Source organism: Rhinoderma darwinii, chromosome 4, assembly GCF_050947455.1.
Source record: "Rhinoderma darwinii isolate aRhiDar2 chromosome 4, aRhiDar2.hap1, whole genome shotgun sequence".
NCBI classification, from domain to species: Eukaryota; Metazoa; Chordata; class Amphibia; order Anura; family Rhinodermatidae; genus Rhinoderma; species Rhinoderma darwinii.
Window position 1 is genome coordinate 93,263,465 of NC_134690.1, and position 23,799 is coordinate 93,287,263.

At 42.0% G+C, this 23,799-nt stretch overlaps 1 protein-coding gene across 6 annotated transcripts in view; it reads left to right on the top strand.

Annotated features, from left to right (window-relative positions):
• SNED1 (sushi, nidogen and EGF like domains 1) overlaps positions 1-23,799 on the top strand; it is a 222,467-nt gene that overhangs the window by 92,697 nt on the left and 105,971 nt on the right. For all 6 annotated transcript variants that reach the window (XM_075861359.1, XM_075861360.1, XM_075861362.1 and 3 more), the window contains 8 exons: positions 4,638-4,751; positions 8,026-8,139; positions 8,233-8,346; positions 8,772-8,885; positions 10,188-10,301; positions 13,135-13,248; positions 17,567-17,680; positions 17,903-18,016. In XM_075861359.1, coding sequence (XP_075717474.1) covers positions 4,638-4,751; positions 8,026-8,139; positions 8,233-8,346; positions 8,772-8,885; positions 10,188-10,301; positions 13,135-13,248; positions 17,567-17,680; positions 17,903-18,016 — 912 coding nt within the window. The remainder of the gene's footprint in view (positions 1-4,637; positions 4,752-8,025; positions 8,140-8,232; positions 8,347-8,771; positions 8,886-10,187; positions 10,302-13,134; positions 13,249-17,566; positions 17,681-17,902; positions 18,017-23,799) is intronic.

Below are 23,799 nucleotides of genomic sequence, written 5' to 3' on the forward strand. Positions count from 1 at the left end.
ATTGTAACCTGTAGACAAAGTTATGCTGTTCTGATAAGGCTCATTCAGACTGGCTTACTGCTGTAATGTACAAATGTATTTCTCTGTAGTATCCGCTACTAGCCCGTGTTTTACCGCATGCTAACCCCATCCCAAATGCTCAAAGTAACCTCCCTATGCAGTAAAAACAGAGAGGGCATCACTGGAGAAGTATAATCAGTTGCGATAAATCTGCCTTTTTAGTGGAACAGCTTAAAAAATTTGGTAGACAACTACACCAAAATGATGGCCCTCTTCACCTCCATGGCCTGTTTAATCAGCCTTTCCTTCTGAACACACCGAGGACATTGAATCCTCGGACACCGAGCCTACGCTCAATCAGGTGTTCAATAAAGTAGTAGCCACAATAAAAGCCTGTAAAATGTCCCTGACAAGCAAATTTGGGGGGGTCAAAATAGATGTTGGGCTTCTCTGCCAGAGAGAGGGTGCAGCATTGCCAACAAGAGGATTTCTCATGTGGAACTGCACATCCCCTCCTCAGTCTCCTTCTCATCAGCCTGTACCATAGAGATGCCAAACTGATTGCCACTGAAACCACCAATTCTCCTAGTATGCTTACTCTGCAACAACGGGCTTGGCGGACCCAGGAACTCAGATACAGTAATGCTCTCACATCACATATACAGTGAAGGAAAGTTTGCCCACTGTCAAAGACATGAACAGTCTAGAATTTTTAGGCTAGGTTAATTTTACCAGTGAGAGATAGATTATATTAAAAAAAAACAAAACAGAAAATCACATTGTCAAAATTATATATATTTATTTGCATTGTGCACAGAGAAATAAGTATTTGATCCCCTACCAACCATTAAGAGTTCAGCCTCCTCCAGACCAGTTACACACTCCAAATCAACTTGGTGCCTGCATTAAAGACAGCTGTCTTACATGGTCACCTGTATAAAAGACTCCTGTCCTCAGACTCAATTAATCAGTCTGACTCTAACCTCTACAACATGGGCAAGACCAAAGAGCTTTATAAGGATGTCAGGGACAAGATCATAGACCTGCACAAGGCTGGAATGGGCTACAAAACCATAAGTAAGACGCTGGGTGAGAAGGAGACAACTGTTGGTGCAATAGTAGGAAAATGGAAGACATACAAAATGACTGTCAATCGACATCGATCTGGGGCTCCATGCAAAATCTCACCTTGTGGGGTATCCTTGATCCTGAGGAAGGTGAGAGCTCAGCCGAAAACTACACGGGGGGAACTTGTTAATGATCTCAAGGCAGCTGGGACCACAGTCACCAAGAAAACCATTGGTAACACATTACGCCGTAATGGATTAAAATCCTGCAGTGCCCGCAAGGTCCCCCTGCTCAAGAAGGCACATGTACAGGCCCATCTGAAGTTTGCAAATGAACATCTGGATGATTCTGAGAGTGATTGGGAGAAGGTGCTGTGGTCAGATGAGACTAAAATTGAGCTCTTTGGCATTAACTCAACTCGCCGTGTTTGGAGGAAGAGAAATGCTGCCTATGACCCAAAGAACACCGTCCCCACTGTCAAGCATGGAGGTGGAAACATTATGTTTTGGGGGTGTTTCTCTGCTAAGGGCACAGGACTACTTCACCGCATCAATGGGAGAATGGATGGAGCCATGTACCGTCAAATCCTGAGTGACAACCTCCTTCCCTCCACCAGGACATTAAAAATGGCTCGTGGCTGGGTCTTCCAGCACGACAATGACCCGAAACATACAGCCAAGGCAACAAAGGAGTGGCTCAAAAAGAAGCACATTAAGGTCATGGAGTGGCCTAGCCAGTCTCCAGACCTTAACCCGTTAGTGACCGACCCATCGTGTTTCTACGTCGGTCACTAACGGGCCTTATTCCGATGCCATAGACTTTTTACGTCGCGGCATCGGAATAAGTAAACAGAGCAGGGAGCTGTCAAGTCTCCCTGCTCTCAGCTGCCAGAGGCAGCTGAGGGCTGGGAGCGTCCCTGCTCTGCCGTGTGAGATCGATATTAGTATCGATCTCACACGTTTAACCCCTCAGATGCGGTGCTCAATAGCGAGCACCACATCTGAGTGGTTTTGGAGAGAGGGAGGGAGCTCCCTCTCTCCCCACCGACACCCGGCGATACGATCGCCGAGTGTCTGTGTCTCTAATGGCAGCCGGGGGTCTAATAAAGGCCCCCAGGCTGCCTGGAGTGAATGCCTGCTAGATCATGCCGCAGGCATGACCTAGCAGATGCCTGTCCGTGTTAAACGGCCAGGCAGTAATACACTGCAATACAAAAGTATTGCAGTGTATTATAAATGCGATCGGAGAATCGCATATTATAGTCCCCTAGTGGGACTAGTAAAAAAGTAAAAAAAAAGTATAATAAAGTTAATTTTAAAAAAAATGTGAAAAAAAATGAAAAACCCAGCTTTTCCCCTTACAAAATGCTTTACTATTATAAAACCAAAATAATGTAAAAAAGTTACACATATTTGGTATCGCCGCTTCCGTAACGACCCCGACTATAAATCTATTACATTATTTAACCCGCACAGTGAACGCCGTAAAAAAAATAATAAAAAACTATGGAAAAATTGCTGTTTTCTGTGAATCCTGACTTTAAAAAAATGTAATAAAAAGTGATCAAAAAGTCGCATCTACTCCAAAATGGTACCAATAAAAACTACAAGTCGTCCCGCAAAAAAAAAGCCCTCATACAACCGCATCGGCGAAAAAATTAAAACGTTACGGCTAAAGCGTTTTTACTGTGTAAAAGTAGTAAAACATACAAAAACTATGCAAATTTGGTATCATTGCAATCGTAACAACCCGCTGAATAAAGTTATTGTGTTATTTATACCACACGGTAAACGGCGTAGATTTAGGACGCAAAAAAGTGTGGCGAAGTGTCAGATTTTTTTCTATTCCCCCCCAAAAAAAAGTTAATAAAAGTTAATCAATAAATAATATGTACCTAAAAATGGTGCTATTAAAAAATACAACTTGTCCCGCAAAAAACAAGACCTTATACAGCTATGTCGATGCAAAAATAAGAAGGTTATAGCTCTTGGAATGCGACGATTGAAAAACGTAAAAAATAGCTTGGTCATTAAGGTCCAAAATAGGCTGGTCATTAAGGGGTTAATCCCATCAAAAACTTATGGAGGGAGCTGAAGATCCGAGTTGCCAAGCGACAGCCTCGAAATCTTAATGATTTACAGATGATCTGCAAAGAGGAGTGGGCCAAAATTCCATCTAACATGTGTGCAAACCTCATCATCAACTACAAAAAAACGTCTGACTGCTGTGCTTGCCAACAAGGGTTTTGCCACCAAGTATTAAGTCTTGTTTGCCAAAGGGATCAAATACTTATTTCTCTGTGCACAATGCAAATAAATATATATAATTATGACAATGTGATTTTCTGTTGTTTTTTTTAAATATAATCTATCTCTCACTGGTAAAATTAACCTAGCCTAAAAATTCTAGACTGTTCATGTCTTTGACAGTGGGCAAACTTACAAAATCAGCAAGGGATCAAATACTTATTTCCTTCACTGTATGTCAAATGACGGCTTTTGAACTTTCAGACTACAAAGAAGAGTTTATATTAATCTGAACCGCATGGATTCGTGGGCGGGGGGCAGTTTTTGCAGATCACAGTTTGCTCTATTCCTGATGTTCAATGTGGGTTTTTTTCCCCATTGACTTTTTTTGTGGTAAAACGACATTGGAGAAATAAAAGCACAAGGGGAAAATGCATGTAGCTTCTAAATATCAAGGTATGAGCACCTCCTTACCATACATATTTCTGGGGGATCAGCTTCATCCATCTGCTACATCACCCACTCCACATGCAGACGGGGCACTTATCAGCTCTTTCTAAATACTGGATTTGATCTCTATTTGTGGACATGGAGGAAGATGCTGGACTTCAGGACGATTGATAGTGAATCAGAGTTTAGGACAAGAGGGGTCAAGGAGGAGGGAACTGTTTTTCATAGGTGACAATCCAATGGCAGTAAGTATGCCTTAGGTTGTCACATATAAACTTCTTAAACAAGGCACAAATTAAGTCCAATAGCAATCTACCTGGTGGGCTTATTTTTTGTTGTTGTACCAATTGGGAAAATAAATTCTATTTAAGTGAATTTCTATAATTTTTTTACAAAATACCTTAATTTAGAAAATCAGAAGTTTTGTTATTATATGTGTTTTACTTAAAGTGATGTTGGTTTCCCCAAAAGTGACAATGGCAAGTGCAGCCATATTGGGTGTTACCTTTGAATTAGGTCCTCAGCAACTAATGACACTGTCACTTTGTTTTGGTTGAACATGCTGACAAAATGGCAGTCGGTTGTTGGTTTCCGAGATGCTTATTTGAAAGTGACAACCAATTTGAGTAACTTTCTGTTTTCACTTATGCAAAAAATAAATGCTTCTGCCTCAACAAAACAGACAAATTCTAATTTCTCTAAAAGTAAAAACATATATAAAAATACCAAACTTTTGGAACTGCTAATGCCTTAATTCATTTTTACGTTTTGGGTGAAAAGCCTCATTAAGGAGACAAGATATGTTGGCTCAAACCACATGCAAACATAAATCTCTCTGACTTTGTACAACTTCATTAATTATTTGTTTTTTAGAGATAAGACCTTGCTCTTCGACTCCTTGTCTAAATGGTGGAATCTGTGAAGACTTGGGGACAACCTACCGTTGTCTCTGCAATTCAGGATTCGAAGGAGCACACTGTGAAAGAGGTAAAGCCTGCAGAACTAAGAAAAATCATTATTTGGATTTTTTTAAGCATTTGCAACTAAAATGTAAAAAACAATTCTTGTAAACTTGAATCATTGAGATTTGTTTTAAGATTTTTCTATGATTATAAAATTCTGTTCAACAATGTCTTAGTTATAGAATATAAAATGTGGCCAAAAGTATGTGGACACCCCTCATACTTATGGAGTTTTAGGTGTTTCACCCACACCCATTGTGAACAAGTACATAAAATCAAGCACATAACAATACAATCTCAATAGACAAACTGTAAGGGTATGTTCACACGATGAGAGGCATTTACGTGTGAAAAGACAGACTGTTAACAGCTGCCTCGTTTCACACGTAAATGCTCCTCCTCGTAATTTACGAGGCGTCTGAGACGCTCTGAGATGCTCGTAAATCTTGAGCTGTGCTTCATTGAGTTCAATGAAGAACAGCTCAAATTACGTGGCAAAGAAGTGCCCTGCACTTCTTTGCCGAGGCAGTCAATTTACGCGTCGTCGTTTGACAGCTGTCAAACGACGACGCGTAAATTACAGGTCGTCTGCACAGTACGTCGGCAAACCCATTCAAATGAATGGCCAGATGTTTGCCGACGTATTGTAGCCCTATTTTCAGACGTAAAACGAGGCATAATACGCCTGGTTTATGTCTGAAAATAGGTCATGTGAACACAGCCTAAAGGATCTGCCAGGCACAGCTTCTGTGTCAACGCCCATAGGTAATCAGTCTGCACCTGCTTCTATGTCTGTGAGACTGACTCCATCTTCCACCACTCAGCATGGCAGGCTTAGGAGTGGGAGAGCCTATCACAGCCTGGCCAGATGGAGCTAGCTCCCGCCCTCTGTCTATTTATACCTGCCTTTCCTGTTCCTCCTTGCTTGTGATTCTTCTCGTTTGGTTTCCTGGCCCTGCTGCAGCTTCTGAACTATTTGACCCTGCTTCATATTGACCCTGGCTTACTGACTACTCTCCTGCTCTGCGTTTGGTACCTCGTACACTCCTGGTTTGACTCGGCTTGTTCACTACTCTCCTGCTCTGCGTTTGGTACCTCGTACACTCCTGGTTTGACTCGACTCGTTCACCACTCTTGTTGCTCACGGTGTTGCCGTGGGCAACTGCCCCATTTCCCTTAGCTTCTGTATACTCTTGTCTGTTTGTCTGTCGTGCACTTACTGAGCGTAGGGACCGTCGCCCAGTTGTACCCCGTCGCCTAGGGCGGGTCGTTGCAAGTAGTCAGGGACTGAGTGGCGGGTAGATTAGTGCTCACTTGTCTGTTTCCCTACCCCCATCATTACACAAACATTGGTAGTAGTATGAGTGGTACTGAAGAGCTGCCACTTTTGCCACATGTCAATTTGGTTTGTCGAAATCGCCAATTCTCTGTTAGATCATTCTCTAAAGAGTCTCAAACTGCCTCTAGAAGTAACGTCGTTACAAAAACCCATCACTGGGGGCTTTATGAAATTAGTTTCCATGTCGGAGCAGCTGCACATAAGTCTAACCATGCTCAATTCCAACCATGGGCTGGAGTCGTGTTCTCTGGAGTGATGAATCATGTTTCACAATATGGCAGTCTGATGGACGGATCTAAGATACCGTATGCAAAGACAGTTTGGAAAATGGTATGCCTCGTGGGAACAGTTTTGGGAATGCTCTTTCCTGTTCCAGCATGACTGTTCCACTGTGTGCAAAGCGAGGTCTATAAAGACATTGTTTGACAAGTTTGGTGTGGAGGAACTCGAGTGGCCTGCACAGAGCTCTGACCTAAACCCTATTAAAGAGGCTCTGTCACCAGATTTTGCAACCCCTATCTGCTATTGCAGCAGATAGGCGCTGCAATGTAGATTACAGTAACGTTTTTATTTTTAAAAAACGAGCATTTTTGGCCAAGTTATGACCATTTTTGTAATTATGCAAATGAGGCTTGCAAAAGTCCAAGTGGGTGTGTTTAAAAGTAAAAGTCCAAGTGGGCGTGTATTAGGTGCGTACATCGGGGCGTTTTTAATACTTTTACTAGCTGGGCGTTGTGAAGAGAAGTAACATCCTCTTCTCTTCAGAACGCCCAGCTTGTGACAGTGCAGATCTGTGACGTCACTCACAGGTCCTGCATCGTGACGGCCACATCGGCACCAGAGGCTACAGTTGATTCTGCAGCAGCATCAGCGTTTGCAGGTAAGTCGATCTTACCTGCAAACGCTGATGGCTGCTGCAGAATCAACTGTAGCCTCTGGTGCCGATGTGGCCGTCACGATGCAGGACCTGTGAGTGACGTCACAGATCTGCACTGCCAGAAGCTGGGAGTTCTGAAGAGAAGAGGATGTTACTTCTCCTCACAGCGCCCAGCTAGTAAAAGTATTAAAAACGCCCCGATGTACGCACCTAATACACGCCCACTTGTACTTTTACTTTTAAACACACCCACTTGGATTTTTGCAAGCCTCATTTGCATAACTACAAAAATGGTCATAACTTGGCCAAAAATGCTCGTTTTTTAAAAATAAAAACGTTACTGTAATCTACATTGCAGCGCCTATCTGCTGCAATAGCAGATAGGGGTTGCAAAATCTGGTGACAGAGCCTCTTTAAGCACCTTTGGGATGATTTAGAATGCAGATTGTGAGTCAGACCTTCTTGCCCAACATCAGTGGCCGACTTGACAAATGCTCTTTTGGCTGAATGCAGACAAATTCCCACAGACACACTCCAAAATCTTGTGGAAAGCCTTCCCAAATTGGTGAAGGCTGTTAAAGACACAAAAGGGGACCCAACTCCATATTAACGCCCATGGTTTTGGAATACGATGTCCAGCAAGCATATATGATATAGGTGTGATGGTCAGGTGTCACATACTTTTGGCCATCTTCTAACACAGGCTGTTACCCAGTTTTCCTGCACTCCAGAATGACAATGATGGCTAGTTATGTAGCAAAAATCCCCATCCACATATTTCTGCATAAACAACTAGATAGGTGTGCTGTTCAGGAGCATGGTAAAACTGGGTGACAATTCCTATTGGCGCTGTAATTTAAGTTAAAAATCAGAGAGGGAATATAAATATAACTATAGAATTTCAGAATAGCTTTTTTAACAACTTGACGGAAGATTACTTGTATTTATTGGAGGATTTATAGGTGGGAATGCAATTTAGTTTTTGCCATTAAGAATGCTGCGGGGACAATAACATTAATAAACTTTAAAAGTGTATGTTCTACCCTCTCTAGTATCTGTTTTTTTGTGTTTTTCCTTTCCCAGAAGTCAGTCCTTGTTTTTCTGGACCCTGTATGAATGGAGGAACCTGTGTGGAGTTGGGTCTTACTTACACGTGTTCTTGCTCATCATCGTTCACTGGCGCACACTGTGAGAATGGTAAGCGTCCAGGATTTAATGGTATGCTTGCATTACAAGTAAAAAAAGGATTTATGTCCCAGCTAACAATATTATCACTGTCTGATTTCCCAGAGATCAAACCGTGCTCTTCAGCTCCATGTATGAATGGGGCAACATGTGAAGATCTGGGTGATACCCACTCTTGTCTCTGTACTCGGGGATTTACTGGTCTGAACTGTGAGACAGGTGAGAGGCATAACAGTTTAGTAGTCTTGTGAAATGCATAATTCATGGGATCTGACCTGCTTCAGGTCTTCATTCATTGACGTTGATGTTCTTCAGTGTGTCTCGTGGCAAAAGAGCAATCTACAATAGTATAGGCCTTTACAGTTGGTAATTCATTGCATCCTCTAGTAAAAAATTATTTTCTATATTGGCATTATGGTTGAATTCGATGTTTAAATAGCACTACATATTCATGTAAAGGTTCAATATTTTGGAGTGCATTTCTGAAGAATTACTATTTCTTAATTTTCCTTGCAATTTCCATCTATTAATTCTTTGGAGTCTCCCTTATAACAAGTATGACGGATTTAATATAATTCATAAACCTGGTTGATAAGTTGTGATTATTTAACACCATTCCTCAGTTTTACATTTTTTCCTACCAGAGCTTAAGCCCTGCTTTTCCTCTCCATGTCTGAATGGAGGCCGCTGTGAAGATATTGGTTCTAGTTTCAGCTGCTTATGCCTGCAGCGATTCACTGGAAGAAGGTGTGAGACAGGTAAGGAACTCACAGATTACCTATTGTCATGTCTATGAGGGTATGTTCACACGGCAACGCCAATTTTGTCTCAAATTACGGAGCTGTTTTCAGGCGTTTTTCGCAGACTTTTACGGACGTAATTGGAGCTGGTTTTCATTGGAGTCAATGAAAAACGGCTCCAATTACATCCCAAGAAGTGACATGCCCTTCTTTGAGGCGGGCATCTTTTTACTCGCCGTCTTTTGGGTAGATGTTTGCAGATGGTTTGGAGCCGTTTTTTCGGGCGTAATTCGAGGTGTAAAACGCCTGAATTACGTCCGTAAATAGGGCGTGTGAACATACCATTAGGCCGTTTTGAAAAATGGCCGCGTAAAAAACGCCCCGTCGGAACAGAACGCCGTTTTTCCTATTGAAATCAATGGGCAGATGTTTGGAGGCATTCTGCTTCATACTTTTCTGCCGTTTTTCGGGACGTTTACGGCCCAAGAAAAAGGCTGAAAACACTCCCTGTGAACATACCCTTACTAAAAAACTTCTGAAAATATGGAGCTGTTTTCAAGGGAAAACAACTCCAGATTTTCCGATGTTTTTAATCAAATTCGCATTTTTCGCTGCGTTTTTTACGACCGTTTTTGGAGCTGTTTTTCTATAGAGTCAATGAAAAACGGCTCAAAAAACGGCTCAAGAAGTGACATGCACTTTTTCGTGGCCGTTTTTAAAAAAAACGGCCCGTCAGAACAGAACGCCGTATTTCCCATTGAAATCAATGGGCAGATGTTTGGAGGCGTTCGGCTTTCGATGCTTCGGCCGTTTTTTCAGCCTCTTAGGGCCCGGAAAATGGCCGAAAATAAGCCGTGTGCACATACCCTTAGTATTTCAGATGTAACAGCCAGACCCCTGAGGTTCTACTGAACCAAATTTACACAATCATATCGTGCTATATGGGGATCAATGGTGCTGTATGTTCAATTCAGTAGAACTGCAGAGGTCTGGGTATTACATCCAAAATATAGACTCTCAAATAAGGGTACAATACACCCGTTTGAGTGATGAATTTATTAAAATGCACAACATATCTGAAGTTGATGCACATTTTAACATTTTTAGTGGCATCTCAACATAAACGATAGAGTTGTACAAATGTCAAAATTAATAAATGACTCCCTTTAAGTATAACTATAGTAACATAATTTGTTAGGCAGAAAAAAGACATATGTTTTTTTTCTATCTCTGAGAAGAATATTACACAACATTAACATGTAGACTACAGGAAAATATTCAGATTCCACTAACTGTTATGTGATGCATTTCACACCACAGAACTCCGACCATGTTCTTCATCCCCTTGTCTCCATGGGGGAATGTGTGAGGATGTGGGTGATACATACAGATGTGAGTGTAAGCAGAGGTTTACTGGGAGACACTGCGAAACTGGTAAGGATTGGGAATTATTTTCTGGTTACTTTCTATTTGTCGTTGAAAAATATAACAGAAGTACTTATAAAAGTCACAAATATAAAATGTTCTATGTCTGTGTCTCGTTCTGTCCCCATATCTAAATACCCCAGCCAAGGCAAAGTGGCTTTATGCTAAATCACTCCCCCCCCCCCATCTCCAAAAACTTCTGGCACAAGCAACGCCAGCCCTCCCCATCCAACTCTAGTTATGCCCCCGGCTACAGTTATATTTGATCTCCTTTTATATGTGGTCCTTGAAATAAAAAAAATTATATATATATTTCTATATCAGGTTTGACATAAATTAAGTGTTATTCGTTGCTCCTTTATATCAAGTTTTATTTTAGGCTTCAGTATTATGTGTAAACATTTGCCTAGTTATTTCCTTTTATGTGTAATTTTTAGATTCATTTGCAGTTAAATGGACACGTAACTTACCTGTATATTGTTTTTTTTTCTGTTGCATACTTTCATTGTATAACAGTTCAGACTATCTACACTCCTCAACATTGAAATTAAAACACCAAGAAGGACAAGTCGTAAGGTTATGCAAATGGAGGAAGTAGCAGGTGTCGCTAAGATCTGCAAATTATCACATTTTCAAGCACTTCGCTCCAATTTGTGGCATTTGGGAGGGCACACAATCCAGATTGAAGGCATAGTTTTTTAACCACATGAAATCTCAAAAATTGGATCAAGTGGTGTGGGATTGATTGTGCGATGCCTCCTGTTCGTCGCCGTGCCAGTTATCGCCCCTTGTCGCAAACTGAGAGGGACAGAATCCTCGAACTGACTGACCTTGGTTTATCACTCTGGCAGATCGCTACACGCTTTGGCCGAGATGTCAGCGCTGTTTAAAGTTGCGTGTGCCAGAGGTTGGGAGAACAATAACAAACAGGAGTGACAGCAAGAGGTGCACAGAGGCGAACCTCTGCACGGACGTATAATCTGATAAGAATAATTGCGTGTAGTGATCCATTCTGTACTACAAGTGAAATTGGACGTCAGAACCCAAACCTAGGGCGGCAACCAGTGTTGACACGAACTATTAGAAGGCGTTTGCATGACATAAGGCTACGATCCAGACGTCCAGCTACAGGTGTTCCATTGACCACACGCCACCACTCTCAAAGGCTTACATGGTGCATAGCAAGACGGCAATGGAGGCTGGAATGGAGGTCTATCCTCTTCAGCGATGAGTCCGGTTTTGTCTCGGACGCAATGATAGCCTGAGATTGGTCTGCAGACCATGTGGGCAACGCCAAGAAGAGGCCTTAACAAGAGAACGTCACACCGGTCCTACTCCCTCCCGGGATTATGGTTTGGGGTGGCATAATGTACAGTAGCCGGACCCCTCTAGTCTTCATTTCAGGAACACTAATAGCTCGTCGTTACATTGATTTGGTCGTGGTACCAGTGGTACGGATATTTCTCCAAAGTGTCCCAGAAGAAGTTTTTCAACAGGACAATGCCAGGCCCCATGTTGCTCATACTACTGTGAGCACCCTGCGATTCCTAAACGTGCTACCATGGCCTGCAGCATCTCTAGACTTGTCTCCTATCGAGCACATCTTGGACGTCATTTGTCGGCAATCGCAAAGGGAGATGCTAGCAGCCAATCTTGATGATTTGCTTTAATAACCTCATTGATAGCATGTCAAGGCATGTAAGGCCTCATGCACACGACCGTAAAAACTCCCGTTATTACGGGTCGTAATCACGACCCGTAATAACGGGCTCATAGACTTCTATTGGCGACGGGTGGCTTCCCGTTTTCTCACGGGAAGGTGCCCGTGCCATTGAAAAAGATAGAACATGTCCTATTTCAGGCCGTAATAACGGCACGGACAGTCCATAGAAGTCTATGGAGCTCTCGTAATGACGGGTGGCTACATGTGTGCACCCGTCATTACGGCAGCGTTGCTAAGCGACGTCAGTAAATAGTCACTGTCCAGGGAGCTGAAAGAGTTAACTGATCGGCAGTAACTCTTTCAGCACCCTGGACAGTGACTACCGATCAGTATAAACCTGTAAAAAATAAAAATAAAAGACGTTCATACTTACCGACAACTTCCTGCTTCCTCCAGTCCGGTCTCCCGCCCGTTGCCTTGGTGACGCGTCCCTCTCGACATCCGGGCCGACGTCCTGGATGACGTTTCAGGCCATGTGACCGCTGCAGCCAATCACAGGTCAATCACAGGCTGCAGCGGTCACATGGACTGCCGCGTCATCCAGGGATGTCGGGCTGGATGTGAAGAGAGGGACGCGTCACCAAGACAACGGCTGGGTAAGTATGAATTTCTTTAACTTTTATTACAGAAAGGGCTGTCCCTTCTCTCTATCCTGCACTGATAGAGAGAAGGGGCTGCCGATTAGTGCAGTGCTATTTTGCCGCCAAAAACGTGCTCGTAAATACGGGTGGAATACGTGTGACACCGGACCCATATTTACGGGCACGGGTTCGTAAATACTGGTGCAAAACGGGTGGAATACGTGTGACACCGAACCCGTATTTACGCCAGTATTTACGGGTGGGAAAAAATACGGTCGTGTGCATGAGGCCTAAGTGTGGGTATTTCTGCGTGTGGCGTTCATACTCAATATTGAATAAATAAAGATGTTTGAAATATTTTGTTTCCATTTTTTTATCACTTGCATATCATTAACATGTCTATCGATCCTGTGATTTCCACAATTCCAAAACTTTTCCTTCTTGGTGTTGCAATTTTAATGATGAGGAGTGTAGTTTTGTTGTTGGCATCAGCCTCTATAAAACTGTCAATTACTGAAGATGTTACTCTTCCCCCCAGAGATCAGACCATGCTTCTCGGCTCCGTGTCTTAATGGCGGTACATGTGAGGATGATGGAAATCACTACATCTGTTTGTGCAGACAGGGCTTCATTGGGGCGCACTGCGAGACAGGTAAAAATTATTGAAATGTTTACAAAAATGAATTTGTTACACGTTTATGTGACCACATTTTTTATTATTTTTACAAGATTTCCATATTTCACAGTTTAGTACAGATAATGTATTGATTTACATCATTTCTTGCCTCATTGAACCTAACAGTTTAATATGTTTATCTTGTACCCATGTTTTGGGCAGTTTTATAACCTATGAGCTGGACTATGTTTTGCTCAGCAAGGTCCAGAGCTCAGGTCTACAACTGTAATAAATTGACTGAATTGCTCCTTGACATCACTGCTCATGCAAGCCACCAGCCAAACTGTTCTTAAGAGAGAACCTGTGGGCTCTCCTGACATGTCTGTTTTAGTAAATACTTGCATAAAATGACACTTCCAGAGCATATTTTCTTAGAATTGTGTATTGCTGTTCCTCTATTATTCCTCCTGGAAATATATGAATACGTTGATTTCTTGGTGTTACCATTCCCTTTATCAATGGGGCATGCTCCTACACACTGTCTAATCAGTGCTGACTGCGTAAGGACTCTTCCTATTGACAAAGGGAATGGTAACACCCCAGTGACCAGTGGTACGTACCTAGTAATAGTTTTTGGCATCCTCAGTGAACCAGATGCACATGTGTTGAACCTGTTGCATCGCCTAGACAAGGACACATTACCTTCTTTTTCCTCTATACTATGTATACTACTATACTGTACTAGTTTGGCATAATGACAAAGAAAGGTAAATTTTGTAGCTCTCCTTCTTTGAACTGGCGCTGTCGACTTTATCCTGCTTCTATTGGCGTATTGCAGCTATGGTAAGTTATTGCGCTGTTTCCTGGCCACCTTTAACAGGCAATCACAAACAATTATTTTGGACAAACCATTTCTATCAAATAACACAAACCAATTGGTGATCAGCTTTTATTGTTTAGTACAAGTTAGACAACTTGTATTTATTCATTTTTCAGGTAATCTATTGGTAGGTGATGACTGTAACATTTGTGAGATTGGGATTAGTAATCCGAGACTGCACATTGATTCCATTGAGAAAAAGATTGAATTCTTTTATATAAATATTCAGGCTTTCCATATATTTATAATTCATTCTCAGTCTATTTCCTTGGTTTTTACCAGAAATCGGTAGCTTGCTACTTAATTCTCTGCTTAAAGGGGTATTCCCATCTTGTAACAATTGTCAGAAAATACCAAGATCAGAATTTTCCCAATTAGCGTCATTTTCAAATAAGATACAGTGTCCGAGATCCAGATGACCGTACAGCCATGGCCTTTTTCATTTGTATTTTTTAAGGTAGCTTATGGATCCGGCTGTCCTTGCTTGTGTCAGTGAGAATGCCTAGGATCTCGCGAGACCAGGCCACCTCTATGCAGCCTTATGTAAGTCTATAGAACGGCTCACGGACATTCGCAGTAGCCCTGGAGCTGTTCTATAGTTTTGCACATGGTATGTAGATGCTAAGCCCTTATCAGGGCTTTCACAGTGTGCTTGCTCAAGAGAGCACACATTGAAGCAAGCGCAATGTGAGGTTATCACAGCGCCACCTGACTGACATATAAGGCGAAACCCCTACAAACGGCCAGCGACAGGGAGCGAGAAGCAGGGAAATGAAGTTCAAAACAGAAGAAGACAAGGCAGGATTCTTATTTTGAAGACACAGATATTTATCATTTTTATTTGAGAATTGAGCCGAGATAGGAATAACCCTTTAATGACTTGGCTAATGGTTAGATATTCACTGGAAGAAAATTATATATGTATATTTACAGAACATATATTAATAGATATTCAGCAAACATTTATTCACAATAATACCACCTAGCCAGTTGAGAAATTGCTCTTTTTGGTTCACATTTTAAAAATTTACATTTTTTTACTTTTTAAACTGCCTTCACATTGGTGCTGAATTATCAAATTCCCATATTGACCAGATGGTGCCCAGTTTCCAGAGAGCAGGGCTATGTTCACACATTTGTTAGTTATTTCCTGACAGGTCTTCATCTGAATAGGTCATTCTCATAGCAAACAGTGCTCTGGAAAGATTGGAAGCCAGAATGTCACAGAAGAAAGAAATAGAAAATGTCTCCTGCTACTAGGTGCAGGGGAGTCCTCCATCAGTAATCAGGGGTCAACCAGCAGAATTAGTCTTTGACCTCTCTATTCTGATTTGAGGGATAGACCTACACCGCTTTTTTTAATTTTCTATTCCTTTTTTACCCAAAATTGAAACATCTGTTTTGGAAGGTCAAATAAAATGTTTAGCAACTTGACAGAAGAAAACAGCTCAAAGAATTATATTAACCGGTGACAATGTTTTGTTAAAATGCTGAAGTGAATGTATCGCTAATATTAAAACCAGATAGTAAAACATAATCTTTTTTTATTTTTTGATTATAGATTTTTTAAATTCTATTTTCTGTACATGATTATGGGGGCGGCCATCTTGCCTGAGCTGCTGTTGCCAGCATTTAGCGGTATGCTTTACAGCAGCCACATGCGCCAAATTAACCTGCAAACAGGAGGGGACCATTAACATATATGGGAGAGTTTTCTAGGCATGCTCTGTGACCTCTATAGAGGTCATTGTGCAGGGAGGGGAGGCGGGGAGCTGTATCCATCACATATTATCAATGGTGGATCCCGTGTTATTTATATAGAGGTGTTACCTGTCATTGTAATCCTGCATGTGATGATAATGAGGTGACTGCTGAGAAGTGAACTTTACAGAACAGGAAATGTCCGTCTATTGAAAGTCTCAGTGGCCAGAGTGAAAACTGCAATAGTTTAAGGGCTCATTTACACGAGCGTGTGCGTTTTGCGCACGCAAAAACCGCGGCGATTTGCGTGCGCAAAAGGCACTTAACAGCTCCGTGTGTCAGCCCTGTATGATGCGCGGGTGCGTGCTTTTCGCGCAGCCGCCATCACGATGACACTCCGTTTGGATGTTTGTCAACAGAAAAGCACGTGGTGCTTTTCTGTTTGCAAACATACTTTTGACTGCTGTTGCGCGAATCACACGCGTCCCACGGAAGTGCTTCCGTGTGGTGCGCGTGATTTTCACGCACCCATTGACTTCAATGGGTGCGTGATGCGCGAACAGCGCACAAAGATAGGACATGTCATGAGTTTTTTTCAGCGGACTCACGCTGAGCAAAACTCACGGACTGTCTGCATGCCCCCATAGACTAATATAGGTGCATACGACACGCGTGAAAAGCACGCGCGTCGCACGCACGTATATCACGCTCGTGTAAACGAGGCCTAAAGGGAATGTGTCACTAGAATTATTTTTATTTTTTTTCAGTTAAACAATTAGTATTTGAGTGATTACACATTGTTTTAATTTTTTCACAAGTCAGGAAATATTATAAATTAGATTCTAATTTATAACATGTCCATGTGCTGGGCACTAGAGGGAGCAGTTCCCAAAATTGCAGCATGGTCACTGTGGTAAAGCAACTTCATTGATTTATGCTGCAAATTTGGGGTGGACACACTCTTCTCTAGTGTCCTCACACAATCCCCCCTCCTTTCTTCTGGCTAGTGCCAGGAGAAGGAGGGGGTTGAATCTTCAAACCTCCTACACTGTGTGCTGCCATTTTCTGAGCGACTGCACAGTGTAGGAGGATTAGATACAGGGCTCAGCAGACAGTATAACAAGAACATACACGAACATAAAACACACATCACATACGCGAACATAAATTACCTGCTCCTGCCGCCGCTGCCGCCTCCAGTCCTATTCCTTGCGCCTTCGCTTCCTTGAACATATGGCCGGAAGCCGCGGCCGGAAGTCGTCATCTTACTGTCCGGCAGCGGCTTCCGGTCCACATGAAAATGGCACCGGATTTCGCTCTGCGAATGAGCTTCGTTTTGGTCTGTGTGGGAGCGGCGCATGCGCCGTTCCCACACAGACGGCGTACGCTTCAGAGAATGGAACGGCTCCCGTTCGCATTCTCTATGGGGTTGTATGTGCCGTATTCCATCTCTGTATGTGTCGTTACATACAGAGATGAAAAAAAAATGGCAGCACCCATAGAGAAGTAAAAGTAAAAACGCGGTAAAATGTAGAACATGAGAACACAAATAAATAAAATGTATGTTAATATCATATTAACAGCAATATAATAATAATTAAAAAAAAATCATGACACCTTCCCTTTAAGATTTTTTTTTAAAAAAGATAATGATATAGAAAAAAATCATTGAAAATTCCTAAAATATATGCTTAACTTGAAAACTTGATTTAAACAAAAGGTTATTTTTTACGATGACACATTCCCTTTAAGTATTTTTTTACCTTTTCCTAGAGGTCCGACCCTGTTGGTCATCTCCTTGCCTTAATGGAGGAATCTGCAAAGACCTGGTTAATGGTTATAACTGCATTTGTACAGGAGGCTTCACTGGGGACCATTGTGAAACAGGTGAGATCACATTCACTGAGTCCATAATAGATAGATGTATATTTGATTCTATATATGTCCTCTTATGGTGTGTCAGAACACAAATCAATGTTTAATTGTGTCAGTTTAGGAACTTTTGTGTCTCCTACCACTATAAAGTAGTGTAGAGTAAATATCTCTATTTCTGTATTATATTATATTTCTCTTATCTTATTCTCGATTTAATTTCTTTCCTGCCTTTAGAGCCTCGGCCTTGTTCTTCTTCTCCTTGCCTGAATGGAGGTTTGTGTAAGGACCTCGGTGCTGAGTACAGTTGTTTGTGTTCAAGTGGGTTCACTGGAGAACATTGTGAAACAGGTGACAAGATTACTGCTTGCTTGTTTGCATATATGGTAATGGGGGGGGGGGGGGTTGTTGGAGGGGTGTTGGAAAAATTTTATACTAATTATTTGTGAGTCACATAAAATTTCTTCTAGTAAGTCTCCTACTGTCTCACCCTATTCTGGATTCACAGTAACATTGCTCATTACATCTATGTAATGTCTTCCATGCTGCTGCTTCTATGTGTGTGTGAGAGATACGGGGGCTGGATGTCCTCCCTGTGCTGTGTATGAGAGACATCGTAGCAGCTAGCCCCCTCGCCCGGGAGCTGAGTTAAAGAGGCTCTGTCACCAGATTTTGCAACCCCTATCTCCTATTGCAGCAGATAGGCGCTGCAATGTAGATTACAGTAACGTTTTTATTTTTAAAAAACGAGCATTTTTGGCCAAGTTATGACCATTTTTGTATTTATGCAAATGAGGCTTGCAAAAGTACAACTGGGCGTGTTGAAAAGTAAAAGTACAACTGGGCGTGTATTATGTGCGTACATCGGGGCGTGTTTACTACTTTTACTAGCTGGGCGCTCTGATGAGAAGTATCATCCACTTCTCTTCACAACGCCCAGCTTCTGACAGTGCAGACACAGCCGTGTTCTCGAGAGATCACGCTGTGTCGTCACTCACAGGTCCTGCATCGTGTCAGACGAGCGAGGACACATCGGCACCAGAGGCTACAGTTGATTCTGCAGCAGCATCGGCGTTTGCAGGTAAATGGATGTAGCTACTTACCTGCAAACGCTGATGCTGCTGCAGAATCAACTGTAGCCTCTGGTGCCGATGTGGCCGACACGATGCAGGACATGTGAGTGACGTCACAGATCTGCACTGCCAGAAGCTGGGCGTTCTGAAGAGAAGTGGATGATACTTCTCATCAGAACGCCCAGCTAGTAAAAGTAGTAAACACGCCCCGATGTACGCACATAATACACGCCCAGTTGTACTTTTACTTTTCAACACGCCCAGTTGTACTTTTGCAAGCCTCATTTGCATAAATACAAAAATGGCTCGTTAGTAAAAACGTTACTGTAATCTACATTGCAGCGCCGATCTGCTGCAATAGCAGATAGGGGTTGCAAAATCTGGTGACAGAGCCTCTTTAAGGGGAAACTGACAATTAGATATGATGCCGGAAGAGGGGAAACTGCTGAAAAAGGCAGAACATAAGTCATAATGGTCAGGAATAGTTTTATTCCTCCTGTACATACACATGACGGCTGATTCTGAAAAATCACCTAAAATAACAGGTACCCTTTAAAGACTTTCTGTAGCCTGTCATATTATCACTTAATGCCACAGCTGCAGCCAAGCATCTTGATCATACATTGCTCTCGACCACACATTGTGTATGTGTGCTCTAAAATAACTATGACTCAAATTAGACACTTGAGACTGTTTTAGAAATATATCGGCTATTTATTCATCAAATTCTGTTTTGAGTCAGAATGATTAAGCCCCAATTCAGATGACAGGGAAACTCGGCCGTATGACCGATCTTTTTTCAAACAGACCGTGCGAACGGCCCGGGAAAAACATGTCATATTTTTTCCCGTTTTCCTGGACCCCTCAATAGACTCAAGTCTATAAGGGATCCGTGAAGACGGGTCCCGCACGGGTGCAAATCGTTTGAATAAAGCCTAATAGATGTGCAACACACACACACACATTGAGTTTGTTTGTTTATTTATTTATTTATTTATTTAAGAAAAAGCCCTGTAGCAGAACCATTAATGTATCATCATCTACACAGGTAGCAAATTAACTTTTTGCTTCTTTGTATCAGTAGTCACACACCAGACTGCCCCAAATCATATCAAAGAAACCTGCGATTGAAGGTTTAGGTCGGGTTCCCACGTAGTATAAACGCTGCGGAATTTCCGCAACGGAATTGTGTGCGGAAATTCTGCAGCATTTACAGTAGCAGCAAAGTGGATGAGAATTAGAAAATCTCCTGCCCACGCTGCGGGGAAAAAAACGCAGTGTAAACGTTAGTAAATTGACCTGTGGTACATGTCAATCCGCAGCATGTCAACTTATGCTACGTTTTCGTTGATTTTCTGTTGCCGGTTATCCCCATTACAAAACCCGCAACAGAAAGCCAAGTTTTGCAACTTTTGCAGCGGAATCGCAGCGATTCCGCCACAAAGATTGCAACTCATGAAAAAAATAAAAATCATACCTATCCAGAACTCTCTCCTTTTTGCTGCAGGTCGGCCTCCTGGTATGATTTTTCATCCCATGTGACTGCTGCAGCGTCACATGGCATGCAACATCATCTTAAGAGGCCGGACTATGCGCAGAAGAGAGTGAGGGGGTAAGTATAAATGTGGTTGTTTTTTTCAGCGCTACTTTCCAATGTGCTGCGGTTTTTCGGACGGAAGGTGCTGCGGGTTCCAGGTCAGGTACGATGCACAGTTTTTACGCAGCGTATCCGAACCGTTGGAACCCGGCCTTACACCTAGATAACTTGTGAGAATTAAGCACCATGAAGCAACAAAAAGAGCCAGATATATAAGCATAATTGACTACTATTTGCCTTTAGTCACACTGCTGCAGAAATGCAAAGAAACAACATGAAGCCATAATATACATTCTGGGGTTTCTGATGTAAATGTATTGGAAAAAATGGTATTAGGCACAAACATTAGATTTATGAAGCGCCCTCTTTCCTTACAACTTTTCCTGACATAAACAACATTTTATGGTTGGGTCTAGAAAAGGGAGCATTGCCTTTGTGTCACCTGGAGTTTGACTTTTCTACGACTTTGTGGAAGAGAAAAATTGTGGTTTACAACTTATTGTAAAGTGTGGTTTTGTTCAGTATCATATGTTATGATACAGGCAGCGTAGGACGAAAGACTGGAATGTGTGCAAAGCCCCTATTACATCGGCCGATTTTGGCTGGTGCAGCGAGCGTTTGATCCTGTCACACGGAGCTATGGATGGGGATGAGCGGTGGTTACTACGATCGCTCGTCCCCATACATTATTATTATGTCGGCAGCGCGTCTCCATGTTTACACAAGTAGATCTGCTGCTGACAACGATAATATTTTACTTTTTTAAAACGATACGATCAGAAGATGAACAAGCATTTGCTCGTTCATCTCCTGAAAGTTCCCCTGTTTACACAGGGCAATTATCAGCAACGAGCGTTATATGAACGCTGGTCCGCACGATAATCGCCCAGTGTAAAACCCCCTTAAGTTAACTGAGTTATTTGTTGGCCGAATGCCTACTATACAGATATTAACCCCTTAACGCACCATGACGTAACTGTACGTCAAGGTGAGCAGTAAGTTCGCGCACCTTGACGTACAGTTACGTCAGTGCTTTGACAGTTAACCGCCGCGCGGCGCTACACCGCAGCGGCGGTTAACTGTGCAGGGTGTCAGCCCTGCTCTCCCCGTTGCCGATCAGCGGCCTGTCGCCGCTGATATCAGCAGTTAACCCCTTAATTGCGGCGCTCGATTTTGAACGCCACAATTAAGGTCTTTAGCGCCGATCGGCAGCCCCCATGTGAAATCACGGGGGCTGGCGATCGTACCCATGGCAACCGGACGCCAGACAATGGCTTCCGGGTTGCCATGTACAGAAGCCTATGAGGACCACCCCGAGGGTGGTCGTCGTAGGCTTCCTGTCAGTGTGACTGTCACGTCACAATGACAGTTGGAATGCATTACACTACGTGTGTAGTGTAATGTATTCCAGCAGCGATCAGAGCTGCAAGTCTAAGTGTCCTCTAGTGGGACAAGTGAAAAAAGTAAAAAAAAGGATAAAAATGTTTTAAAAAAAGTGTAAAAATAAAAGTTATAAGTTACATAAACAAGAACTGCTTTTTTTCCTATTATAAGTCTTTTATTATAGGAAAAAAAATGAATACGTAAAAAAAAAGTACACATATTTGGTATCACCGCGTTCGTAACAACCCCAACTATAAAACTATAATATTATTTTTCCCGCACGGTAAACACCGCAAAAAAAATAAACGAAAAACAATGCCAGAATCACTATTTTTTGGTCACCACCCCTCCCAAAATATACAATAGAAAGTGATCAAAAAGTCGCATGTACGCCAAAATGGTACCAATACATACTACAACCCGTCCCGCAAAAATCAAGCCCTTACACAGCTTTTTTGACTGAAAAATAAAAAAGTTACGGCTCTCAGAATATGGTGACACAAAAAATAAATTATTTTCTAAATAAGTGATTTTATTGCGCAAACGCTGCAACACATAAAAAAACGTATATACATATGGTATCGCCGTAATCGTACCGACCCGCAGAATAAAGTATAATAGTCATTTATAGCCCAGGGTGAACGCTGTAAAAAATAAATAAAAATCATTGTCAGAATTGATGGTTTTTGGTCACCTGGCTTGCCGAAAAATTGAATAAAAAGTGATCAACAAAATCTCATGTACCCCAAAATGGTACCAATAAAAACTACTGCTCGTCCCGCAAAAAATATGCCCTCACACCACTCTATTGACAGAAAAATAAAAAAGTAGTGGCTCTCGGAAAGCGGGGAGGAAAAACGAAAAAGCAAAACATGAATTAGTTCGTAAAGGGTTAATTACTTTCGAATGAAAAAACTTTTATGACCACATGTGGGGTACAGCCGTACTTGGGAGAAATTGCTTTACAAATGTTGGGGTGCATTTTCTCCTATATCCTTTGTGAAATTGAAAAAAATCAACATTTTAGTGGAAATAATGTTGATATTAATTTTCACGCCCTAATTCTGATAAATTCTGCAAAAGACGTGTGGGGCCTAAATGCTCACTATACCCCTAGATAGATTCCTTAAGTGGTGTAGTTTCCCAAATGGGGTTACTTTTGGGGGGCTTCCACTGTTTCGGTCTCTCAGGGGCTTTGCAAATTCGACATGACACCCAAAAACTATTCCAGCTAAATTTGAGCTCCAAAAGCCAAATAGCGCTCCTTCCCTTCTAAGCCCCGGTGTGGGTCCAAACAGTAGTTTATTACCACATATGGGGTATTTACGTAATCGGGAGAAATTGTTTTACAAATGTTGGGGTGCTTTTTCTCCTTTATTCCTTGTAAAAATTAAAAATGGCTACCTTTTTTCAGAAAAAAAGTAGATTTTTACCTTTACAGACTAATTCCAATGAATTCAGCAAAACAACTGTGGGGTCAAAATGCTAACTTTACCCCTAGAAAAATGCCCTGAGGGGTGTAGCTTCCAAAATGGGGTCACTATTGGGGGGTTTCCATGGTTTTCATCCCTCCAGTGCATTGCAAACGCGACACGGCACTGAAAACTATTCCAGCAAAATCAGAAATCCAAAATCCAAATGGTGCTCCTTCTCTTCTGAGGCCTGCTGTGGGTCCAAACAGCAGTTTATTACCACATATGGGGTATTGCTATAATTGGAAGAAATTGCTTTACATATGTTGGGGTGTTTTTTCTACTTTATTCCTTGTAAAAATTTAAAATTTCTAAGTTTTTTCACAAAAAAAGTAGATTTTCACCTTCACATACTAATTCAAATAAATTTAGCAAAAAAACTGTGGGTTCAAAATGCTAACTATACCCATAGATAAATTCCTTGAGGGGTATAGTTTCCAAAATGGGGTCACTTTTGGGGGGTTTCCACTGTTTTGGCAGCACAAGACCTCCTCAAACCTGACATGGTACCTAAAATATATTCTAAAAAAAGGAGGCCCAAAATCCACTAGGTGCTCCTTTGCTTCTGAGGCCTGTGTTTCAGTCCATTAGCACACTAGGGCCACATGT